Raw genomic sequence first — 21,043 nt, 5'->3', positions numbered from 1 at the left:
GTGAGGCGCTCATCAATCGAAACAAGTGGGTTCATCCAGATTCCTAATTTTTTAAATTTAAATTTTATATTTATTAAAATAAAAATTTATAATTTTTATAAATATGCTCTCATCATTAATTTGAATATTGCTTATCTGATTTAGATGATCTAATTTAATATTATAATTTCTTTAAATTGATTATTTTATATATTCTGAACAATTAGATTTAATGTTAATTTTTATCTGCAAGGTCCAAATTTAAAGTTTTATTTTTTTATTTTAATAAATACAGTGCTAAAAAATAAAATATATAATATTTTAACTATAACTTTTTTAAAAAATTACAAGTCAAAAATTTTAATCTGAAATATAAAGAATACATCTAAATAGTTAATATATAAAAAAATATAAAAATGTAATATCAAATTGAACCTTTCCAGATCCAATATGGACTAGATTAGACGTGAAAAGAATTATTAAAACTTTGTTATATTTATTTAAAAAATTATTTAAAAAAATATAAATAAAAAATTAAATTAATTTTTTAAAAATCTGGGTCCAAATTATATTACACTGATGAGCACCTAAGATGGATCCATTTATCGTGGGTAAGAATGAACACGTATAATGTTAAATATTTTGTGAATGACACTTAAGCATAGAGAAATGAAATTAATGAAACGGATGTCTCTCTGGTTTGCAAAAATGGACATGTCGATGATCGTTAACTGCCGTTAGCCAGTCGATTATTTGGATTTTTTTTTTTAAGGGCAGGCATGGCACCTGAAGAGCAAAAGATGGAATCCAAGATCCAGTACTACAAAAGGTACAACTTAGATACCTCTAGAATGTTTGGTGAATTCATCCCACCCTGAGCGAGAGAATGTGCTTCTAGGAACCTGTCGAGTTGGGCTTCTTTTCATATTTCCATTTTAATCTGGCCCAATAAATTATTTTCAATCCAAACAATACTAATTATTAATTAAAAGCATCCAACCGCGCACACAACAAACGTGATAGAGTTTCCAGATCCAAAATACCAAGCAGAGGGGGGGAAAAGAGGGATGGGTTTGTGGCCATGGTCCACAACATATAACAACGAATTAAATTTAATTCAGATCATGTTCTCTCTATCTAAATATTATTTTAAAAAATTATATAATTAGGCTGGTCACGCATGCCATGCACAATATTTTCTAATTACTGAGCATGTATAATTAGGCTGATTTGTTTTTAATTTGCAAGACTTGATATTTTTTTTTTAAATGTGTGTGAGTATTATCTTATTAGAGACAATTTTATTTTTGAGGTACTACCACACAAGATTTTCTAATTACTGAGCATGTATGATTAGGTTGATTTGTTTAATTTGTAAGATGTGGTATTTTTTTATAAATGTGTATAGGTACTCTCTTATTAAAGATAATTTTATTTGAGATACTATCATATATTAAATGCTAACACTTCTTCTAAACACAGAAAGATTAGATAGTTGCTAGACCAACTCTCACTAATCGACTGACATTTTATTGGGTAAGGTAGTGTCGTGGTCATGCTTATAGCCATGAGAGCTAATTAGTCTAACTTCCCTGATTAATGAATATCTATGAGATGCTTGGTGTCAACGAACAAGACTCAGGGTACATTTGGTTTCACTGCTTTTAGCATTTAAAAGTTGCTTTTTACTTTTAAAAAGTTAAATGTTGTTTTGAAATTAAAAATCACATAGAATTGACTTCTAAAAAAAACTTTGGCCCGTTGGTAGCTTGGAATCATGGAGAAAGAAAAAAATTGGACATAAAATCTGTTAACATTGTGGTTTGGTAGCAATAATTATGATTCTTTGGAATCAGGATTCAAGAAAATTTGGCAGAATTTAATTCTATCACATCATCAGGAATCCAATCATGGTCCTTTTCTCCACTTGCCCCTTCTCTCTCCTCCAATATAATTTTTTTTAATTTAAAAGACACTTTAGTCTTTTCTTATTTTAAGTACTTCTATTATTAAAATTATATCAGGATTCCATCATCAATCAAACACACTTTTAAATCCAATTCTATTCAATTCCAATTCCAAATCCGATTCCGATTTCGATTCCGATTCTGATTCCATTTGAAAAACTTTCCATCGTACCAAATATGGCCTTTGAGAATGAGCTTGTAATGGAGAAATTCAAAAGCTAGATTTGTAAAAATTTAGACAACATGCATTAATTATTGATACCTATTATTTTAATTGACTATGATACCCCCCTCGTTAGTTTTGTCTTCTCGTGCTCGGCTTGCTTAGTGTGCTTTTCAGAACACCTCATTCTCTCTTGTCTGTGTGCGTGTCACTTAAGGGAAAAAAGATCTGAACAAAAAACAATTGAAAAAATTATAGAGAAGTTTCCAAAATTTTCTTTTTACATCATAAAAGGTAAGAGCATCTTGATAATTTCTTCATTATTAAAACAAAACAAAATCAACCTATTGCTAAGAAGGTTTCAAACTTTGAACCTTTAAAATATTAGTATAAGTTACAATAAAATATCATTGTCTATTTGTTATAAAATTAATTTAAATGAAATATCAATTAGGAGATTTTTATTTTATTTTTTCAAATTTAAAATTCAAAGTAGTCAATATTTTTTTAAATTTATGTTATTTTAAATTTGTTTCACTTTTTTTAAACATTTCTAATATATTATATTTGTATAATAAAAATTATAAATTATCATAAACTAATATCTTTTTGATTATTACATATTAAAAAGTATATTTCAAAAGCACAAATTTTTATTAATTCAAATAACTTTCAATTTGTCAAATTAATTTTTTAAGAAATATATTCAAATATAAATTTTGTTATAATAACTTATTTCATCAAACTAATTTTTACAAATAAATTTTCATTAAATTAATTTTTAATAAATTAAAAACTAAACACACACTTACCTATGAACAAAGTGTAAAAGGTAAAAATACACAGAACTGGTCCGACTACAACACCCTGCTGAACATCGTAAAACAAAATCAAAATCAAACACTATAACAATACTAAAACACCATGACAATACTAATGTATTTAATATTCAGTAAATAGAAAAGTGTTTTCCAAAAAAAAAACAGAGAGAAATATAGGATATGTTTGATAATTGTTTTGAGAATAGTTTTATATTTAAAAAAGTAAAAAATTAGTTTAGTAATATGTTTTCAAAAATGTTTTGAAAGAAAAAAATAAAAAAAATACTGATTTTTATTATTTTATTCTCAAAACATATTATATAAAATATCAGTTCTTAGAAATAATAAAATAAGAATAATTTCAAACACGCTCATATTTATTATTTCATATGTTTCTTGATAATTTTTTTTCTTTCCGTCATGAAAAATATTTCTCCTTATCCAAACATGCATCAGTAAGCCAAGTTCCCACACAACGACAATAAAAAACTAAATACATGATATGCATAACAGATCAGGGGGAAAAGTTAATGACTATCTCAATTTTTCTGGTGCTACAACAATTGTATCAAGGAAAACAGTTTTGTTTTGGTAAACAAATTGCGATATATTCCGTGGGCTAAGTAGTTGTGTGGGCCTTACGATTCCCTCTTACCCCTCCACCTGGTTGTTGTTTTCTCAGGCCATTACTTTTTAGTTTTTACTTATTTATTTATTTATTTATTTGGGCAGCCGATTACTAATTTTGATCTTGTCTTAGGTCATTACTCGATGAAGTGATTAAGATATAAGCCCGGGAGATTAAAAATGGTCGTGTCAGTGTTTATATTGGCTGGAAAGGCAAAAAGGATGGAGTTCGTCGAAACTAGTAAGATTATTGAAAGCATGGAAGCCCCAATGGGAAATGTACGCACATGATTTCATCCACAAAAACACAGAGATTAGCCACGTCATCAACCGCATTCACCAGCTCCTCTTGACTTCTTCTCAGGTCTCCTCTACTCCCCCTGATCATCGCAAATTAAAACACGTCTTAACTCACAACATTCTTAATTACTATCAATAATCAAATCGACTAATAAATTAAAGATCACCATATTACCTGGTCCAGAGGTACAGGCTGGTCTTCTCGGAGGAAGCTGCTGGTGAGGTGTCCTCTGCAAAAGTCCAATAGTAAGCAAATAAATAAAGAATGAAGAACATCTAAGGATTAAAGCAGTTTAAAATTCGAACCTGTAGTTTCGGTCGTAACGTCTCTATGGCTGCTGTGGATTTTTTATTCACTCCAGCGCCTTGCTGTTTTTTAAAATATTAAAATCATTCCTTTTTTCATGGTCAAAATATGAGAGGTAAATATTAAAAAAAAAAAGAATTTCAGTTAGATAGAAGATTGGCAAACCTTGCATAATGCCCAGTCTGCCGAGTCAAAAAATGCTCGTTCGTGATCCTTTATCCACAATAACCACACCATTTAAATTTAATCAGTATCTTCTCTACATTTCAAAACTATTTTAAAATATTATATTATAATGTTGGCGTCGCGTGCATGGCACGGGAGCTGATAAGGAATGAGAACGTGGTATTTGGCTTACTTTGGAAATTAAAGGCTTCTTCTTGGGAGTAAGACCACCGTACTTGTTTCCCGTGGACGTTTCCTGCCATTTGTTCAGCACCAACATAAATTAATATCAATTAATTTAATAAAATTAGTTCAAAAATACAATGATTGGTACGCTATGCCTTTTTAGTTCAATTTTGAAATCATAACGTTCAACTAATTTGCGCATGCCATGCTTTTTGTCTTGAACTGTGGGAGAAGGAGAACACGACACTGCAACATCAACATTCTAGAAGTTTTCAAGACAATCTACCCCGCAAAAATAAAATTAACATAATAATTTGATTTTTTTTCCAAAAGAAAATCTACAACACCTACTAAAAAAAGAAAAATCTACATAAAAAACAATCTTCTTTGGAGTATAATGCAACAAAAAAAGTATCTATAATATCTCCGAAGGGAGACGAAGAACATGACGATGTGATTCTTCCCCTCATCATGTTAATTTGATTTTTATCGAAATTGATTAATGATTTTCTTTTTCTTTTTTTTCCTTGTTTTGATAAATTAAGTTAGAGAATTCAAAATTATTTTCTCGACCTCGATGATCATTTTTCCTGGTCCATGGAATCGGACCGAATCAATTCCCACGTTATTGGTGGGCGCGACTTTCACTTATTTTATTTTATTTTTGCTGAAATTCTTCTAAATTGTAATCAAATGTTTGCATATGACTAATTCCTAGGACCAGGCCATATGACAAGAATTTAAATGTTTAATTAACTTGGGCATTACTTACCTTTTGAAAAAAGAAAAACAGAGTAAAATAATATTTTAAACGACCCCATAACTGCTTTCTGCTTATTTATATATTTTCAATTTCAAAACGTTTCCCTGCACTGCTCATCTACTTGAGGAAACAAAGTCATATTGTGCCGAATAAAACACAGTGAATGTTTATTTAATAATTTGAAATGAATTAATAGGCTAAACTAAAATTATAATATCAAATAACATCCGTGTCCCTATAAAACGTGGCGGAAAAAAAAAATCTAAAAAACGTGTGGTAGCCTGCATTGCTACAAACGTGACAAACCAAACAAAACCAAACTTCCTTTTTCCGCTGAGTATTGGAACTTTATGTTCCTAATCCCCACACTCCGTCGGTGATGTCTAGTTTTTGGTAATTATTCTAAGAATAAATCACATGATTTTTTTCTTCTTTTAATTTTGTCGAAGTTAAACGAATCTAATTATTTTTAAAGATACATCATTTATGATGAAATATATATAAAATGAAGAATTCAGGCCAAAAAATTAAAAACAAAGTACGCAAAAACATAATTGAAAGTTTGCAAAATGAACCCTCATTTCAATGCCAAAGATTGTTTCTTTCTCATGGTCTGGAGATTTAATCATTTTCATGTGAGCCATTTAGAGAATGTGCGTAATGGGATTAAAAAAGAAAGATCAGAGAGCATTGGGTTGTGGTACCTCAGGGTCCTGTGAAGCAAAAAACTCGTCTCTGTTGTAGCCTGCCATCTCAGCGTTTACCTGTGGAAGTAACGAACGATCAGGCTTTACCAGAACAAAACGCTCAGAAATTCCCCCTAATTTTCAATTCTGTGATTACAATATATCCCTGAAAGACAACCTCGGAAATGGATGAGTAAAAAGCAACGGCAAGTGGGAATAAAAAATCTCAGAAAGAACAGAGCAGAACAGAGCAAAGCAGTCCCGATGAAGAAAGGAATAAACAATAGCAGGAAGTGATTGCTTTTATAAGAGGGGGAAGATAGAGAGAGAGGAATTGGGAATCACATAAAAGATAAGAAAAGGAGAAGAAGCATAAAGAAAGGATGTTGATAAATTACCTTGGAGTTAGAGGAAGGAATCTGAGATGCAGAGCAAGAGAGAGAAAGTGAAAGAAAGAAGAAAGAAGAGGAAGGAGAAGGAGGGGAGGTTGAGTAAGATGGTAAGACAAGAATATGAATGAATCCTGAATGTATTAAGTAGCTATTGAGAAACGGGAATGGACTTGCATTAATACTCTGCATATTAAATATTTAAGACTGGATATTATCAACACAAATCCAATCTTGCAAGCGTTTTAGGAGTTAGGTGGAAGATTTCCAGTGGACAGTATAGTATAGACTTCTATAATCCTATTTTTAATTATTGTTATTATTATTATTCAAAAAATTTGTTTGTAACTGGGCAGAAGAAAAATGAAACTAGAATTGAATTTATAAAAAACAGAAAGAGAATGGGGGAAGAGGGTAAAAATAGTTACTGAAAACCAGATCAATTATCAAATTAATTAAAATATTAATTTAAGAGTTGATTAAAAATTATAATTAAACTATAATTAAATTAATTATAAATAAAATATTAATTTAATAGTTTGCCCATGGATTAACTTGAATTTTTATATTGTATAAAAAAGGATTGGAATTGGAGGAGAGATGAAAAGAGCCGTTAGGATATCAACATCGGCTGGTCCGTGGCCTAGCCTGCACCGTACATCCTCACACATGCCAATCATCCCGCTACCGACACTTCCAAGTTCCCTCTTTTTTATTAACACGCCCACTTATTCCTCTTTTCCCATCAGTAATTATCTTTCTCTTTTTTTTTTTCCCACGTACGCGTGTCTTCTTGTTATTGAAGATAGTCTTACCTGAAGGCGTGTTAAATATGAATACTTATAAATTATCTCTTACTTTGTCTGCAATATGCAATGTTTTAGATTTACAATTACATATTAATTTTCAAAAACAAATTTTAATTGTCTATATAAGCCTTATTTTTTGATTTTTTTTTTTATCTCTTCTGTCCCCACTGCCATACATTCGCTCGTTCACAATTCACAACTGCTTATTTGTGTAAATTTTCAGCTCTTGTATGTAAGGACTCATGTTGATTTTTAATACAATATAAGTTTAACTAATTTCATGTATATTAAAAAGTAATAATTATATTATTAAAATTATTAAAAAATATATACTTTTTTATTTTTTATTTATGATTAATAACTATAATAAATTATTGTAATATAATTCAAATGATAGTAAATAAATAAGCACTAAAATTTAAAAAAATATTGATTACTTTAACCTTGCCCATAGTATCTTCCCCCCCCCCCCACAAAAAAAATAATTCCCTACCTCATATAGTAAAAGTTTAAAAAATGTCAAAATTTACCCTATATTAAAGATTCCAATGAGTACATGCATGTTGGTGTATTTACGTTTATTCAATTATTTATGTACATTGTACAGCATGCAATAATGCTGGCCCGAGCATGTGTTTTGCGTGTAGAGTTAGGATGTTGCCCACATGAAGATCACATATTTACATGAGCATCCCCAAATGATTACGGACTACGGAGCCGTGTCATTGTTATAACTCGAGCACACTCCATTTGCCTCATAGTTGATTTTAGAGTCGTACATACGAACCAACTCAAATCATATAAATTAAGGAAAATTTGAATTGAGTTAGATTCAATTTATCTTTACATGCATTACAAAAAAAAAAAAAGTTTTAACCTAACTTTTGAGGATTGATGGATTAAATGAGTAATTCACCAACTCATTTATTTCTTTTTTAATTTATTTTTTATGAATTTTTTTAAAAAATATATTTAAATGATGAGTTTTAATATGGTATTTTTTCATGATTTATTAAAAGTACATTAAAATATTTGGGAGAATTTTAATCAAGGATCGGGGATGTGATTTAATTACTAGTTGATCTCCAAAAAATATGAAAGTTCAACAATAAAAAAAAAATCATAGCACCCTTCACTCATTATACAAAATTATTAATTTTTTTATTTCACTTATTAATTTACTAAAATAGGTTGTAAATTTCATGAATTGACATGTTAATAATTATTCAAGACTTGACATGAATTGTTTAATTACAAGCAACAATATTAGTTGTTAATTTGCTAAGTTTACTTGTTAACAAACATTGTGATTTATAGCTAATGTTAGTAAATTAATAAATAAAATTAGCAAATTAACAACTAATATTACTGCTTATCTGACAAACTAATTTAATTTATAACACATATTGGTAAATTAACAATTGAAATAAGAAAGTTAACAATTAATAATTTTATATAACAAGTAAAGAATATTTTGATTTTTTTACTATCAATTTTTTTTCATTTTAGTCCTCCTATATTAAACTGAAATTTTAGATTTTTTTAAAACCCATTAGTAATTAAATTATATCCCTGATTGTTAGTTGAAATTCTTTCAAAATATTAACCCATAATATTTATACAAAATATATGAATTAAGCCAGCTAAGCAAGCCATGCCTCATATGATTTATGCCCCCTTTTGGTGACAAAATTTTCCTCTTTTTTTCATTTTTTAAAAAATAATGAGTTAAACAAGCCAACAATAACCCATCAGAGTTAACCCATATGATTTACAAGTTATATGGTTTGGGGGGAAAAATTATTTTTATTTGGATCACTTTTTTTTCCAACCCAACTTAACTCTTGCGACTTGTCATTCAAGCTAACTCATGTAACCCAAACTGACTCTAATTGATTTGTAATTTTATCTTACCCATGTAATCCAAACCGACTCTAATTAATTTGTACTTTTATATGCGTACTTTTTTCCTTGTTTTGTTGTTAGCATTTCATAATTTTAAGATATATCTATTTTGATGTTGGACTCAATGTTTATGATGACCTTGTTAAAAACCAATATCCATGACATCAAGGTTAAAGGGCAATTTGATTCATAAGCTATGAGTCTAAGAGTTTATAAAATTCTAAACTCATTTTTAATATAGTATTTTTTTTAGCATTTGAAAACGGTGCAATTTCATCTTTATTGTTAACAATTAAGAATAATTTATCTATTCTATACTATATATGGACTTATTCTTACAAAAACAATTAAGAATATACCTTTAACATACCTTCGTGATCAAAACAATTTAAAAAACGACCAACAAATGTCATCTTCATGATAAATCTTTGAGGATTTAATTTAGAGGTCCTAAGTTTGACACTAAAAAAATAATTTAAAAAACTAAGAACAGTGCAAGTTCAATTTTTATCAAATGAACAAATTTTTTTGGGTAGTATGAGCTAAACAAATTTAAAACAACTAGTGAGTCACATAAAACACAGAATTTAAAATAAGTGTCACTATTTTTAATAATAAAACTCTTTATACTCTAAGCTGTTTTATTTTAATGTGCTTTCAGAATCAAAAATAGAAAAAATTAACAAAAACCATGTTTTTTAATCATAATTAAGAGATTGAAAATAGAAAAAAATAAAAATAATGTTTTTATCATAATTAAGAGATGGGAATTAGAATAGAGCTTGAGTATTTCCTGATCATACTGGATCATAACCGTTCACAGATTTATTGTTATATTTTATTTATGTCATAATCATGAGCTGGAAAGACGTGAGCACAATATTGAAGAACAAGGTCCTCCTGTATTGCGAGGGCAGACATTCACATTGGGGAGAAAGATGACCGACACTTAAAACACAAAGTATGGCCCAAAAAAACAAAAATAGATTTAAGTTTTCATGGACTCTCATCTTCTCAATTAATGAAGTATCCGAAAAGTGACAATCATGCTTAACAACAAGATACATAAAGTTGTTGGCCAGAAAAAGATACGTACAAAAAAAAAAAATAATATATCGAGATATTTCGAGCATCAAATACCTTAAAGAAAATATTTAATAAATTTTAAGTGAGGTTCAAGTCAGTAACGTAAGTTGGACATGACTTGATCCAGCTATTTTTTTCCCCTTCATAGTAAATCACTCAAGTTAATGTTAAACTTTGAAAACTTTAAATAATGTAGGTTAAAGGATGAAACTTAAAAGAATAAATTAACCCCTAAACTATCAATCTAGAAATATCTAAAATCTTATACTCATTTTTTATGTAATATATTTTTTTTAATTTTTAAAAATAATATAATCTAGCTCCTACCATTAAAAAAATTAACTAACCATTAGTTGACTAAAATATAACAAAAAATGACTCAAAGATTACAGAAAATAACAAAAAATTATAATAAAGCACTCAAAAATTACAGATAAGGATAAACAATTATAAAAAAGAATTAAGAAAAATTTATTGATATTTTTTCTATAAATTTTGAGGTCATTGTTTGTATTTTTTTAATTAATTAACAGTCAAAGTTAATATTTTATTAACAATAAAGGTCATATTATATCATATTCAAAAATTAAAAGAAAAAATTACACAAAATCTTAGACGTTGACTGATGAGTAATTCAAGATCAATTTACTTTTTTAACCAAGGTTAAATTAGGTACAACAATGAGGATGACAACTCTCATGTGAAGCCGCAGTTCCATTACGAGCACTGCCCTCAAATATATAAACAAATATATATATATATATATATATATCAAACGGTCCATCTTAGAGGTTGTAAATTTTAACTGTTTATAGTGATCTAGTCGAAGGACGTTGGCCCAAAAAGAAGGCATCAAATTGTCAAATCAAACATTCACTTGTAGTGAAAAGATTTTAAACTCTCCATGATAGATTAGCTTAGTTGGACACCATATAAGCCAATCAACTGGTGCCAATTGGGCAAGTTGGCATCATGACACTATCCTCTCCGATGTTCTCTCGTCTAAATTTGCCCTCAAATAATTGAGATAGCCAGTGGCCTTGTGTTACAGTGGCACCAACACTCCTCTTATAGTAAAGGAGGCACACGTTCGAGCTCAGAGTGGACAACTTGTGAAAAATGCGTAGATTTTCTTTCCGTGAAAAAAGAATACAAATGTGGGTGGGTGAATAAGTATTATTGGACGACTGTCCTCTTTAAAAAAAAAAAATCAAATAATTGAGATGGAAAGATGGACAAGCGAACAATCCCATAAGGGGGAAAACATTAAGTGGCCAAAACAACCAATCAAGATGAATAAATGACGTGACCTACAAGTTTAACATTTTAAAGTGTGCGAGGGATAAGATTGAAGATAATAGAATAGTCCTTCCATCTCAAATACCAGCCAAAACCACTAGTATACAAAAATATTAAATTATTTGAGGGAGTGATTGATATATAAGATTAAAAGGAGTACAGTCATTTATTTAAGGGTCAACTTACTAATTTCACCTTGGTTATCCTCCCATGTACTCCTAAAGTGTTCAAATCAATTTTCGCGCAAATTATGAAAAGTTATTGTGCTGTTTTATTGGTCAAAAAACTAAAACTTTTCAACCATACTCTTATTAATTAAAGGGATATAAATACTTTATTATAAAAAAAAAGGGGTAAAAAGACACTTACTAATTAAAACATGAAAAAGACACACTGCTATATTTGCATAAGGCTATTATGCTTTCTTAAGTTTCAAGAGTACTATTAGAACTAACGGGAAAAAATGGAACATTGTTTCATATTTTTATAAGACACTTCATAATTGAGATCACTTTTTATTTCTATAAAACACTCTATAAGAATGACTTAATGAGTACATTGTACAATTTCTAGCCATGGGGGAAAGTGCTCACATTATTGGCCGTGGTTTGCAGAGGAAAGTTCAGATGTCCAAGAATAAGGATGCAAGATAGCGAAAGAAAAACCCAGCCTTGTTAATTTGTTTGGGCTTCGGCATACACAAGTGCAATTGAAATACAATCAATACTCATCAACACATCAACTTGCCAATAATGCAATTTGTTGCATCATTATTGGCTCACAAACTTACCTTCTTTTCCCCTATTTTACATTTGCAGTAAAAATACTTTGACTTACTTCACCTGCACATAACAATAACAACACCTGTCCACGCTTTCTTTTCTTTTCTTTTCTTTTTTTATTGGTGGACATCGTACTTGACCATCTTACAAACTGCTTGCAAACTGCCACATATACACTATGCTACACTTGAGAATGACATTTATTTTTGGCATTTCAAATCTGGAATAACATGTAAGAACTTTATCAACAGTTGGGTTGACAAATGTAGTGTTTTTGTTTCAAGGGTTGGTTTCTTGGGAAGTTTGGACAGAAATGGAATGTTTGAGATCACCAATGTGAAGCTCGTGGTCGCCTATTGGGATTCTTCGAATCCCAAACTCGTCCACAACACTAAGATGCTCGCACACGTGGACTCCAACCTTGACTCTTTGCTTGGACCCAGCAGGAACATTAACCTTGTGGAACCCTACTAACTGCTTCATGTCAGACCATTTCCCAGGAGGTGGCTTCGAGTATACAAGAACAGTGTGAGTCCCATCCATTTCACCTTCATTTTTCACATCCACGTGGAATCCTAATTCCAGGGAATCACAATTCGCATGGCTGACCCTCAATGCATTGCTTGAAACGGTGCTCGAGTTTGTAAGAGCCTGTGGGCTGGCCAAGGGAACAGACACTTGACTGGGAGCAAAGGATAGGGAGTGGCTGAATCTGGTGTAGCTTAGCCCATGCCCAAAAGGGAACACCACTGGGCCCTTGTAGAATCTGTAGGTCCTACCCGGGTACCCCCTTGATGGGTTCGGCCTCATGTCCATTATTGTCATTGGCACTTTCGCCACATACTGCTCTGGGTACCATGTCATGGGAAGCTTCCCTCCTAAAATAATAAATAAATAAAGACCTCATAACTATATAATCAATTTCAAAACTCAAAAAAATATTTAAGTATAATTGGTTCTTAGCTAATACTGTACCTGGGTTTGTTGTGCCAAATAGGACATCGGCTATGGCAGTTCCTCCGGCTTGACCGGGATAGCCCACCCACAAAATGGCACCGATCTTGGGGTTATTTTTGGCAAAAGTGACATCGATAGGCCCACCACACATGAGGACCAAGATAACTGGGCCTTTGGAAGCTTGGGCCACTCTTAAAACAAGCTCTTGTTGGTGGCCTGGCAGGAGAAGCCCAACTCTATCCCTGAACTCGGCTTCTATGGATTGGTCGAGGCCCATTATTAGGACTGTCGCATCCGTATGCCTTGCTGCTATCTCCGCTGACCCGAACAGCTGGTTTCCTTTACACATCACATCCCTGCATCCTCCTTGATGAACAGTCTTAACATATCTTGCAATCCCTTGCAATGGCGTCGTGTAGCCGCATGCCACACCTACATTAAACCATGTGTTAAGTTATATGTATGCATTTTATATGTTCTCGACTTAATTGGATTAACTTTACTTTCTTACCGGCATAGTTTCCTATCATAGTAGTAGTGACGTCAGAGTTGGGCCCAATAACTGCTACGGTGCGGTGACGCGTAGGGGATAGTGGCAGAGTGTTGCCCTTGTTTTGTAGGAGAACTATGCCTTGCCTAGCAGCTTCAAGGGCAAGTTGTTGATGGGCCGGGGTGCAAACATCTCTTGGGCCTAAGTGTCCGTAGGGTTGGGTCGAGGGTTCGCCATCGAACATACCCAGTCTCATTTGGACTGTAAGAAGGTTTGCCAAGGCAAGGTTGAGATCATTCTCTGAGATGTGGCCCAATTTAATGGCATCTGCTGTGTGAAGTGCCAAGAAAGGCCCACAATCCAAGTCCAAGCCCGCTTTGATTGCACCAGCGGCTGCTTGCTCGGGCGTTTGTGTGTAATGTTGGGTGTCATATAAAACCCCAACTGAATCACAATCCGAAACTATGTACCTGATCGTGAGGTAAGATAATGTCAAGCATATCCTATAATGTCATTTCTAAACTTATGGCCTACCCATAATTATTATTAATTATACAACGTTTTCTTGATTTTTCAAGACTTAAATTTTAATTTTAATTTTTTTTATCAATCCATTATTAAAATTTGCAAAGATCTCTCATGAGCACAATTACGCAAAAATTATTATTAATTAATTAATATTTAAAATAATAAAATGGGCAAGTTAGAATTGGGCTGACCCATTGAGTTTCCACTGGCCACGGATGGTGTTGCGTAGGAGATCAGGGTCGGCGCAAGTGGGCTTCCCATTCACTTGATTGTAGGAGCACATCACACTGGCCACTCCTCCATCCACAACACATGCTTTAAACGGCACGTCGTATGTCTCCGCTAAGTCTTGCTTGCTCACCTGCATCACATCACGCACCACCCCACACTCCATATTACCATAATTTCCATCGTTGAATTTTCATCGGGACCATAATTCAACGTCCCTCGCCCCAACTTGTGCTTCATTATTTCTCCAAATTCAAAGTAAAAAAACTTCATTAACATTTTCAAGTAGACGCCATCCCTCCCAAGCCATCAAATTCGCACAAAACGACACTCAAAAGTTTTGTGGGCCAACATCCCTTTCAACAACTTGCACAAGCCGTGTCATGATGAGAAAACATAATAAACCCATTTCCCTTTTTCTTTTAAACACACACACAGAGCATACATCTAGATGCATTTCAAGTTTATTAGAAAGAAAAAAGGCACGGCGCTTGAATACGTTATACATATGTAGGTACGTACGCATACCTTGGCATTGAAGTGGAAGCGGTCAATGCCTTTCCAGTTATCAAGATCATAAGCAGTGTAGTGCTTGCAGCAGGCCGCAACCTTCAGCCGGTTGCCGGGGCCGTCGTCCTGGAGTCCTCGGACATAGTTGGTGGCGTACTTGGCGGCGAGAGTGGGGTCCTCGCCGGGAGTCTCTTGGCCGCGGCCCCACCGTGGGTCCCGGAATATGTTCACATTAGGGCTCCAGTATGTCAAGCCAGCCATTCCTCCGTTGTACATTGCTCTCGCCTCATCAGATACAACCTGCGACATCCATCAGAGTCTTCGTCAACGGTCAACCTTCTCTTCTCATTTCCTTTCATTGTCGTCTAGCCAAACGCCCGAATATTTTGTAAAGAAACTTCTTGTGTTTGTTAATGTGAAAACGTGCGTGTTTCTTAATAATACCTCTCCAGCTACAGAATATATATTGACGTCCCTCCAATAATTATTTATCCTTTTGTTTGAGAAAGAAGTTCCGATTGGCCAATAACTATATACATCTCATCTTTCAGGGGAAGTGATAAGCTTATTAGTGGCTGTAGCTCGTTTGAAGCAAAGGCAACCAAAATCACTTTTAAGAATATCACAGTCATGACTCCACTTTATTGGAAATATATATTTATATATACATAAAAGGCTTACACTGTTCAATCATAGATTTTCAACAAAATAACATTATGTAGGAAAAAAGAGGATCCATAATATTGATGGCCTGACGTAAACATCTCCAAAGGAAACCGTATAATTCAAATGTTTTTTTTTTTTTTTGCAAGTTGAGTGGGCAACTTGAAGACTTTCCCGTAATAAAAAAGATATGAAAACAAAAAAAAAATTATCTCCTCACAGTTAATAAATCGAGAGGGTATATAAAAATGTTCAGTACAGCAGTATGCCTGATTGTTAGAGAAATGATCATTAACTGTGAGGAGATATTTAAATAATTCATATAAGCATCTTGAGCTCAAACTTCAACAACTTGGTTGGTTGCACATGACGTGGTTTATTTTAATAGTTTGCTAATAAATGATAAATAATAAACCAAGGGGGAACCTTGTCTGTATCGCCACAGCTCTGTAATGAAATAAGAAAGGAAGGCATGTATAAGCATGTACACCTATAGCTTAGTATTATACCATTCTTAAGACGTCAATCAATTATATAATAAATGTAATGATGTCACGAGAGACCAAACCACCCAAGAAATTGAACAGAAAGGACAAGTGAGTGTACTGTAAACACACACGAACCTAGACTAACCGTCCCACGCATACTTTGTTGTCTTGTTTTTGATTGCTTTTGTTATTTTTATTGTTGCGTTGATAGACTTTCAACCTCTAATCTCGTTTTTTTATTAAAACCCTAGAAATTAAATTAAAAAAAAAGTTACAACAATCTCGCAATCAATTTTCTCCTATATGTGCATGGCTCACATCACACGTGGGGATGGGATGGAACGAAATATTAATTAACAACCTTTCATTTTATTTCATTTTCACGCGCACATTCATGAAAGTTGCTTTTAGGTTTTATCTCTGATTCAGTGTTTAAAAACTACTCTAAAAATTAAATTTACACCTCAAGGTAGTCTTCATGCTTAAATTTAATATGCCGCTTATTATTAACACTGTGTGTGAGTGTTTGGACCTCTAGCCATAATTTCATTTCATTTTTAAAGTCACTATAACTGGATCTTTTTTATCAATGTTATTTTTAAATTATACAATTAAAATTTTGAGAATATTCTACCAATTTTTATTGATTTAATTAATTAAATGTTGTCCTAGCTAGTATTCTAAATATAAGTAACGAAGTAAAACTAGCCACATATTTAACAAATATATTGACAAAAACAAAATTCTGAACTTGAACAATTCAATCATATATAAAATGTTAAACTGTAAACATATAATAAAAATACAATTTTTCACACACATCTATATAGTAGTCAAAGGGGAAAATCGTTGCCATCTGGTTCTAGTGCATGCATTCAATGGGAATATGATGCATATTTATTAATGGATAATTAATAAATTATGTATGGCTGAAAAGAAAAGGACGAATATTTGGATTAGAAAAAAGAGAAGAAGAAGGAGCGGCCAATGGAGTGGAAGGAATATCTTCCGTTTTTTATTTTTAATTGCTCTTTTTTGGGAGAGGGAGAGAAATCTTACCCGTCCGATTTCGCGCCAGAGAGATTGGTTGAAAGAAGCAGCGGTGGTGATGACCTGAGGGAAGCTGGTGGCGCCAGGGAAGGCCCCACCGAACTTGGTGCCTGGGCCCACATTGGAGACGCCGTGAAGCGCCTCCGACCACCACTCGTATCCCTGAATTCCCAGCCTCGGCACCGCAATCGCATTATTCACCACCAGCCTTATCTTCTCCGGCAATGTCAGCCTTCCGATCAGGTCCTGCACTCTCACATGGATCGGCACGTTCGTCCTACAAAACTTCAAGCTCCTCGTCAACCCGTTCTTTGGGTCGCATGCAAACGGAACCCTCCCCAACCCAAACGACGACGAACACCACAGAACCAGAACCAGGAGGAAGAAGAAAGACACGCCTCTCTTATTGTTATCACCCATATTCTATCATCAAATGAAGGAGAGTGGGATAGAGAGCATTGAAGGATATGGTGACAGCTATAGCTATATATATATATATGCACAGGGGATATGAAAGTTGCGTCTGGAAGTAGATGAGTTTGGTTGGGTTTGGGTTTGGGTAGAGATAGAATAATATAGAGGGAAGAGTGAGTTGAATATATCCATGATTAGATTTCCACGTCGATGCAGTTTTACAACGACTCAGAAACTAAAATCCCAAACTCAGGTATATATTATTATTATTATTAATTGTTGTTGTTGTTATTTACTTTTAGACTGAGTTTATCAGTGTAACACGCAGTTAGGCTCAGTGGGTTGGATATGGTTCGTGCCTCTCCTACCCATTCTAGTTCGTTTTCTTGCGGGTGACCCAAGATATTAAAAGTGCCTTTTTAAATCTGACTCAGAAGAATTTAACATCTGGAGCAATTAAACATGAATCACCTTATACCTATAGCTGCAATATGTTCTTATTTACATCAGTTAAACGTTGATTTTTTGCCTGCAGATTGAAATTCGTTCTACTTTATTATTCGTGGTGATCTAAATTTGAATAGTTTAGTAGCTTAGCTGATCTGAAACTTGTGAGAGCTAGCTACCTAGTGCCTTCTATTATTATATAGTATACGCCATGACTCGTATCAGTTAAAAAGAAACAAAACAGAAGGAACAAGAAACAAAGGGTTTGAATTTGAACGATATTTTCAATATAGCACAGCTGGCTGAGTCATGTGCGGCGTTTATTAAACAATTCAACCAAGATGCTCTTTTTTTTTGTGTGGACGGGAAACATGTTTATATTATTATCACAAGCTGCTATTGGTCTTATTGTTAATAATACTCTTCGTCCTGATTCTCGATATCTTAATTATTAAATAAGGGGAAAAACCGTCAAGTTAGGAGGAGAAAATTAAATACGAAGTGAAAGAGCCAATGAAAGTCCAAATACCTGACGATTTCTGAGAACTTAATTCCCTCTCACCAAATACAGAGACTTTCGAGTTTCAGACACCAATAAAAATCACTTTTTGGTGTTTGCCAATGACCCAGACTACCAATTTCGTACATGATGTAATGTAAGTTGAAAGTGAAACCGACTGATCGAAAAACTATTTGGCTAACCCAATAATCTATATACGAGTTCTGATTTGAATATAAGTTGAGAAATGAGAATTTAATTAAGTTGTATATATTGTCCTTTAGATCTATATCTTTTTTTTTTCCTGTCAAGTTGCCTAGCTCACAAATATCAGAAATATATATATATATATATATATTTATTTATTTATATTTGCGTATTTTATGGACAAATACATGTACATGTTCATTTATTCAAAAGAATCTGGGCCACTTTTCTTAGAGGGTCCACACAAGCTTTGATTGAGAAAGTAGACGAATTATAAGATAAACACAAATGCATGACTGGATAAGGGTGGCAAAGCATAAGATATCCATTTTGTATATCTTTTCATGTGCTATAAGAAATATTTCAAAATAAATTAAGGCTACACAATTTCGATCCAATATATATTTATTTTAGTGACGGCTACGTGAGATATGATTAAATCACGAAAAAGTGAGACGAGTATACGCAATGGTTTGGTTTTTCTTTTTTTCATAAACTTTGTCAACACCAGAGTACATGGCCACTCTGGTCTGGTTCTGGTCTAATATTTTTTCCATGACGTAAAAATCCTCTCAAGTTATTGATTGTAGAGTTTTAATTGTTATAAATATTTATTGTAAAGTTCTTATATATACAGGGTTAAAAAATTAAATAAATTGTAAAAGTTCGTGCAAAATTCATATTCTTCTGTCTCTTTAACAATCAATAGTCTTTCTTTCTTCTCACTCTAGATTCTACGTGATTTTGCAACCATAACTCTCAAAAATCTAAGCTCCATCAAATAATTATTTTTTAAAAAAAGAAAAATAGATAGAGATTGGATCCTTTAAAAAAAATTATTGTAAATTTAGTAAACCATATATAATTCAGAGTGCTACTATATATATTCACTACTTTCTCTCAAAGAAAAACATGAGATGTTATTTAGATATTTTTAGGCATAACAATATATTTTATAATTTAACTAAGTTTTTTGTCATCTAACTGAGTTACACTATTGACGACAAAAAAATCATAAATAAAAATACTCAGATATCAATATATAAATTTAAATATACAGAATATAGTATGATATAGCTAGGGATCAGACAAAGTATGTGTATCAACATTTTTAAGGAGAACGACTAAAATTGTAAGGTCATTTTTAAATAAATGATAATCGCAAATTGAGAAAAACTCGTGGTGGTTTCCCTTTCTCCAAATCCTCAATATTAGGGCGAAACCCTTCTTTAGTACAAGAAATATAAATTAATTTATGACTCATGATTTTGGACTTATTATTGATTATCACGAGGGAAAATTCTTAGCTGAACTTGGTATATTATGTCATACATAGTCCATTAATTCATATTTAGTCCATTAATTCATATGACATTAAATATATATTGATTCTAACATTAATGATGATAGAAAGAAAAAATATAAGAAATTAAATAAGTATTTTATTATGAAAACAAATACATTTAAATTAATGATGTATAAAATTTTATTTGATTGAATAAGTGTAATTTTATCAAATAAACCATGAATGACATGGTGCACTGAATTTATTTAAAAATTTCTTATATAAAATTAGCTAGAAATAGGGATTTGCCCACTTTCTGCTGATTATTAATCGCAATAATTGGAAGGACTGACAATCAAAATTAATGGAATATTTTGAGATAGGACCTGCTAACTAGCTATTGAATCACTAAGTACAACGTCATTAGAAGAATTTTTTTCTTTAGTTTTCACCATTTTTTAAATAGAACTAATTATTTAAGTCATTTACCTGGCATTTTGTCCAGACAGAGTAGTTCCATTTTTTTTGGGGGGGGGGGGGGCTTCTAAACAGGTAGCTATTATATACAGTGTTGTTTTCAATTTTTAGTTAAGCACCAATCATGAAGGTATAATTGGGTGAATGAGGACAAACTTGGGCATAATATGAAAGGAGCACCAACCAATTTTTGGGACAAAACTTAAACTCGAAGCATCAATTAATGTGATAGAACCCTTTTTTATATATGCCACGCACTATCTTGAAATAAATCCATCAGTTCAGTCTCAAATAATTGTCTCAGACAAATTTGATTCTTTTTTTTTTAAATACCAATTGACTTATTATTCGAAGGAAATTTGATCGTTAAACAGTACAATGAATCCAAGATTTCAAACTCTCAACGAATAGCCCAAATCAATTAACCATTAATCTTTGGGTTAAATAAAAACTACGAGCATATAACTTTTACGAGATAAAAGCTGGGGTTATTTTTAGTGGCAGACATACGTACAAACACACATGTTCATGTTCAGTAATTTTTATTAATTGATTGATGTAAATAA

At 32.3% G+C, this 21,043-nt stretch overlaps 2 protein-coding genes across 4 annotated transcripts; both read right to left on the bottom strand.

The window, feature by feature from the left end:
• Positions 1–3,785: 3,785 nt before the first annotated feature.
• LOC129309616 (uncharacterized) lies at positions 3,786–6,560 on the bottom strand. Of its 3 annotated transcripts, none has more exons than XM_054951256.1 (7): positions 6,363–6,560; positions 5,983–6,042; positions 4,523–4,585; positions 4,330–4,377; positions 4,164–4,226; positions 4,033–4,087; positions 3,786–3,937 (listed from the first exon to the last, which is right to left on the bottom strand). In XM_054951256.1, exons 1-7 carry the CDS (start codon positions 6,543–6,545, stop codon positions 3,918–3,920), a joined length of 492 nt encoding a protein of 163 aa, XP_054807231.1. In that variant the 5' UTR covers positions 6,546–6,560; the 3' UTR covers positions 3,786–3,917. The 3 variants fall into 3 exon arrangements, with proteins under 3 accessions (XP_054807231.1, XP_054807233.1, XP_054807232.1); XM_054951258.1 differs by having other exon boundaries at positions 5,983–6,130; positions 6,363–6,501; XM_054951257.1 differs by lacking the exon at positions 6,363–6,560 and adding an exon at positions 6,143–6,253.
• Positions 6,561–12,102: 5,542 nt separating this feature from the next.
• LOC129308767 (beta-D-xylosidase 1) lies at positions 12,103–17,628 on the bottom strand. The gene is made up of 6 exons (XM_054950116.1): positions 17,158–17,628; positions 14,966–15,247; positions 14,401–14,570; positions 13,703–14,151; positions 13,210–13,623; positions 12,103–13,112 (listed from the first exon to the last, which is right to left on the bottom strand). The coding sequence occupies exons 1-6, from the start codon at positions 17,566–17,568 to the stop codon at positions 12,514–12,516; spliced, it is 2,325 nt and encodes a 774-aa protein (XP_054806091.1). The 5' UTR covers positions 17,569–17,628; the 3' UTR covers positions 12,103–12,513.
• Between the last annotated feature and the right edge of the window lie 3,415 nt (positions 17,629–21,043).

Source organism: Prosopis cineraria, unplaced genomic scaffold (assembly GCF_029017545.1).
Source record: "Prosopis cineraria cultivar Desert tree isolate PC_DT_omini unplaced genomic scaffold, ASM2901754v1 PC4, whole genome shotgun sequence".
Lineage (NCBI taxonomy): Eukaryota > Viridiplantae > Streptophyta > Magnoliopsida > Fabales > Fabaceae > Prosopis > Prosopis cineraria.
This window is presented reverse-complemented; position numbering and strand designations above follow the sequence as displayed.

What these genes read in the sequence shown, in the direction of transcription:
- LOC129309616 (XM_054951256.1), bottom strand. Translation starts at nt 6,545, where the DNA reads ATGCAGAGTATTAATGCAAGTCCATTCCCGTTTCTCAATAGCTACTTA. An exon ending in CGTTACGACCGAAACTACAG is followed by an intron (nt 4,088 to 4,163) that starts GTTCGAATTTTA and finishes GGACTTTTGCAG; the next exon opens with AGGACACCTCACCAGCAGCT. An exon ending in AGCCTGTACCTCTGGACCAG is followed by an intron (nt 3,938 to 4,032) that starts GTAATATGGTGA and finishes TGCGATGATCAG; the next exon opens with GGGGAGTAGAGGAGACCTGA.
- LOC129308767 (XM_054950116.1), bottom strand. Translation starts at nt 17,568, where the DNA reads ATGGGTGATAACAATAAGAGAGGCGTGTCTTTCTTCTTCCTCCTGGTT. An exon ending in TCTGGCGCGAAATCGGACGG is followed by an intron (nt 15,248 to 17,157) that starts GTAAGATTTCTC and finishes TGGATGTCGCAG; the next exon opens with GTTGTATCTGATGAGGCGAG. An exon ending in ATTTGGCACAACAAACCCAG is followed by an intron (nt 13,113 to 13,209) that starts GTACAGTATTAG and finishes TTATTATTTTAG; the next exon opens with GAGGGAAGCTTCCCATGACA.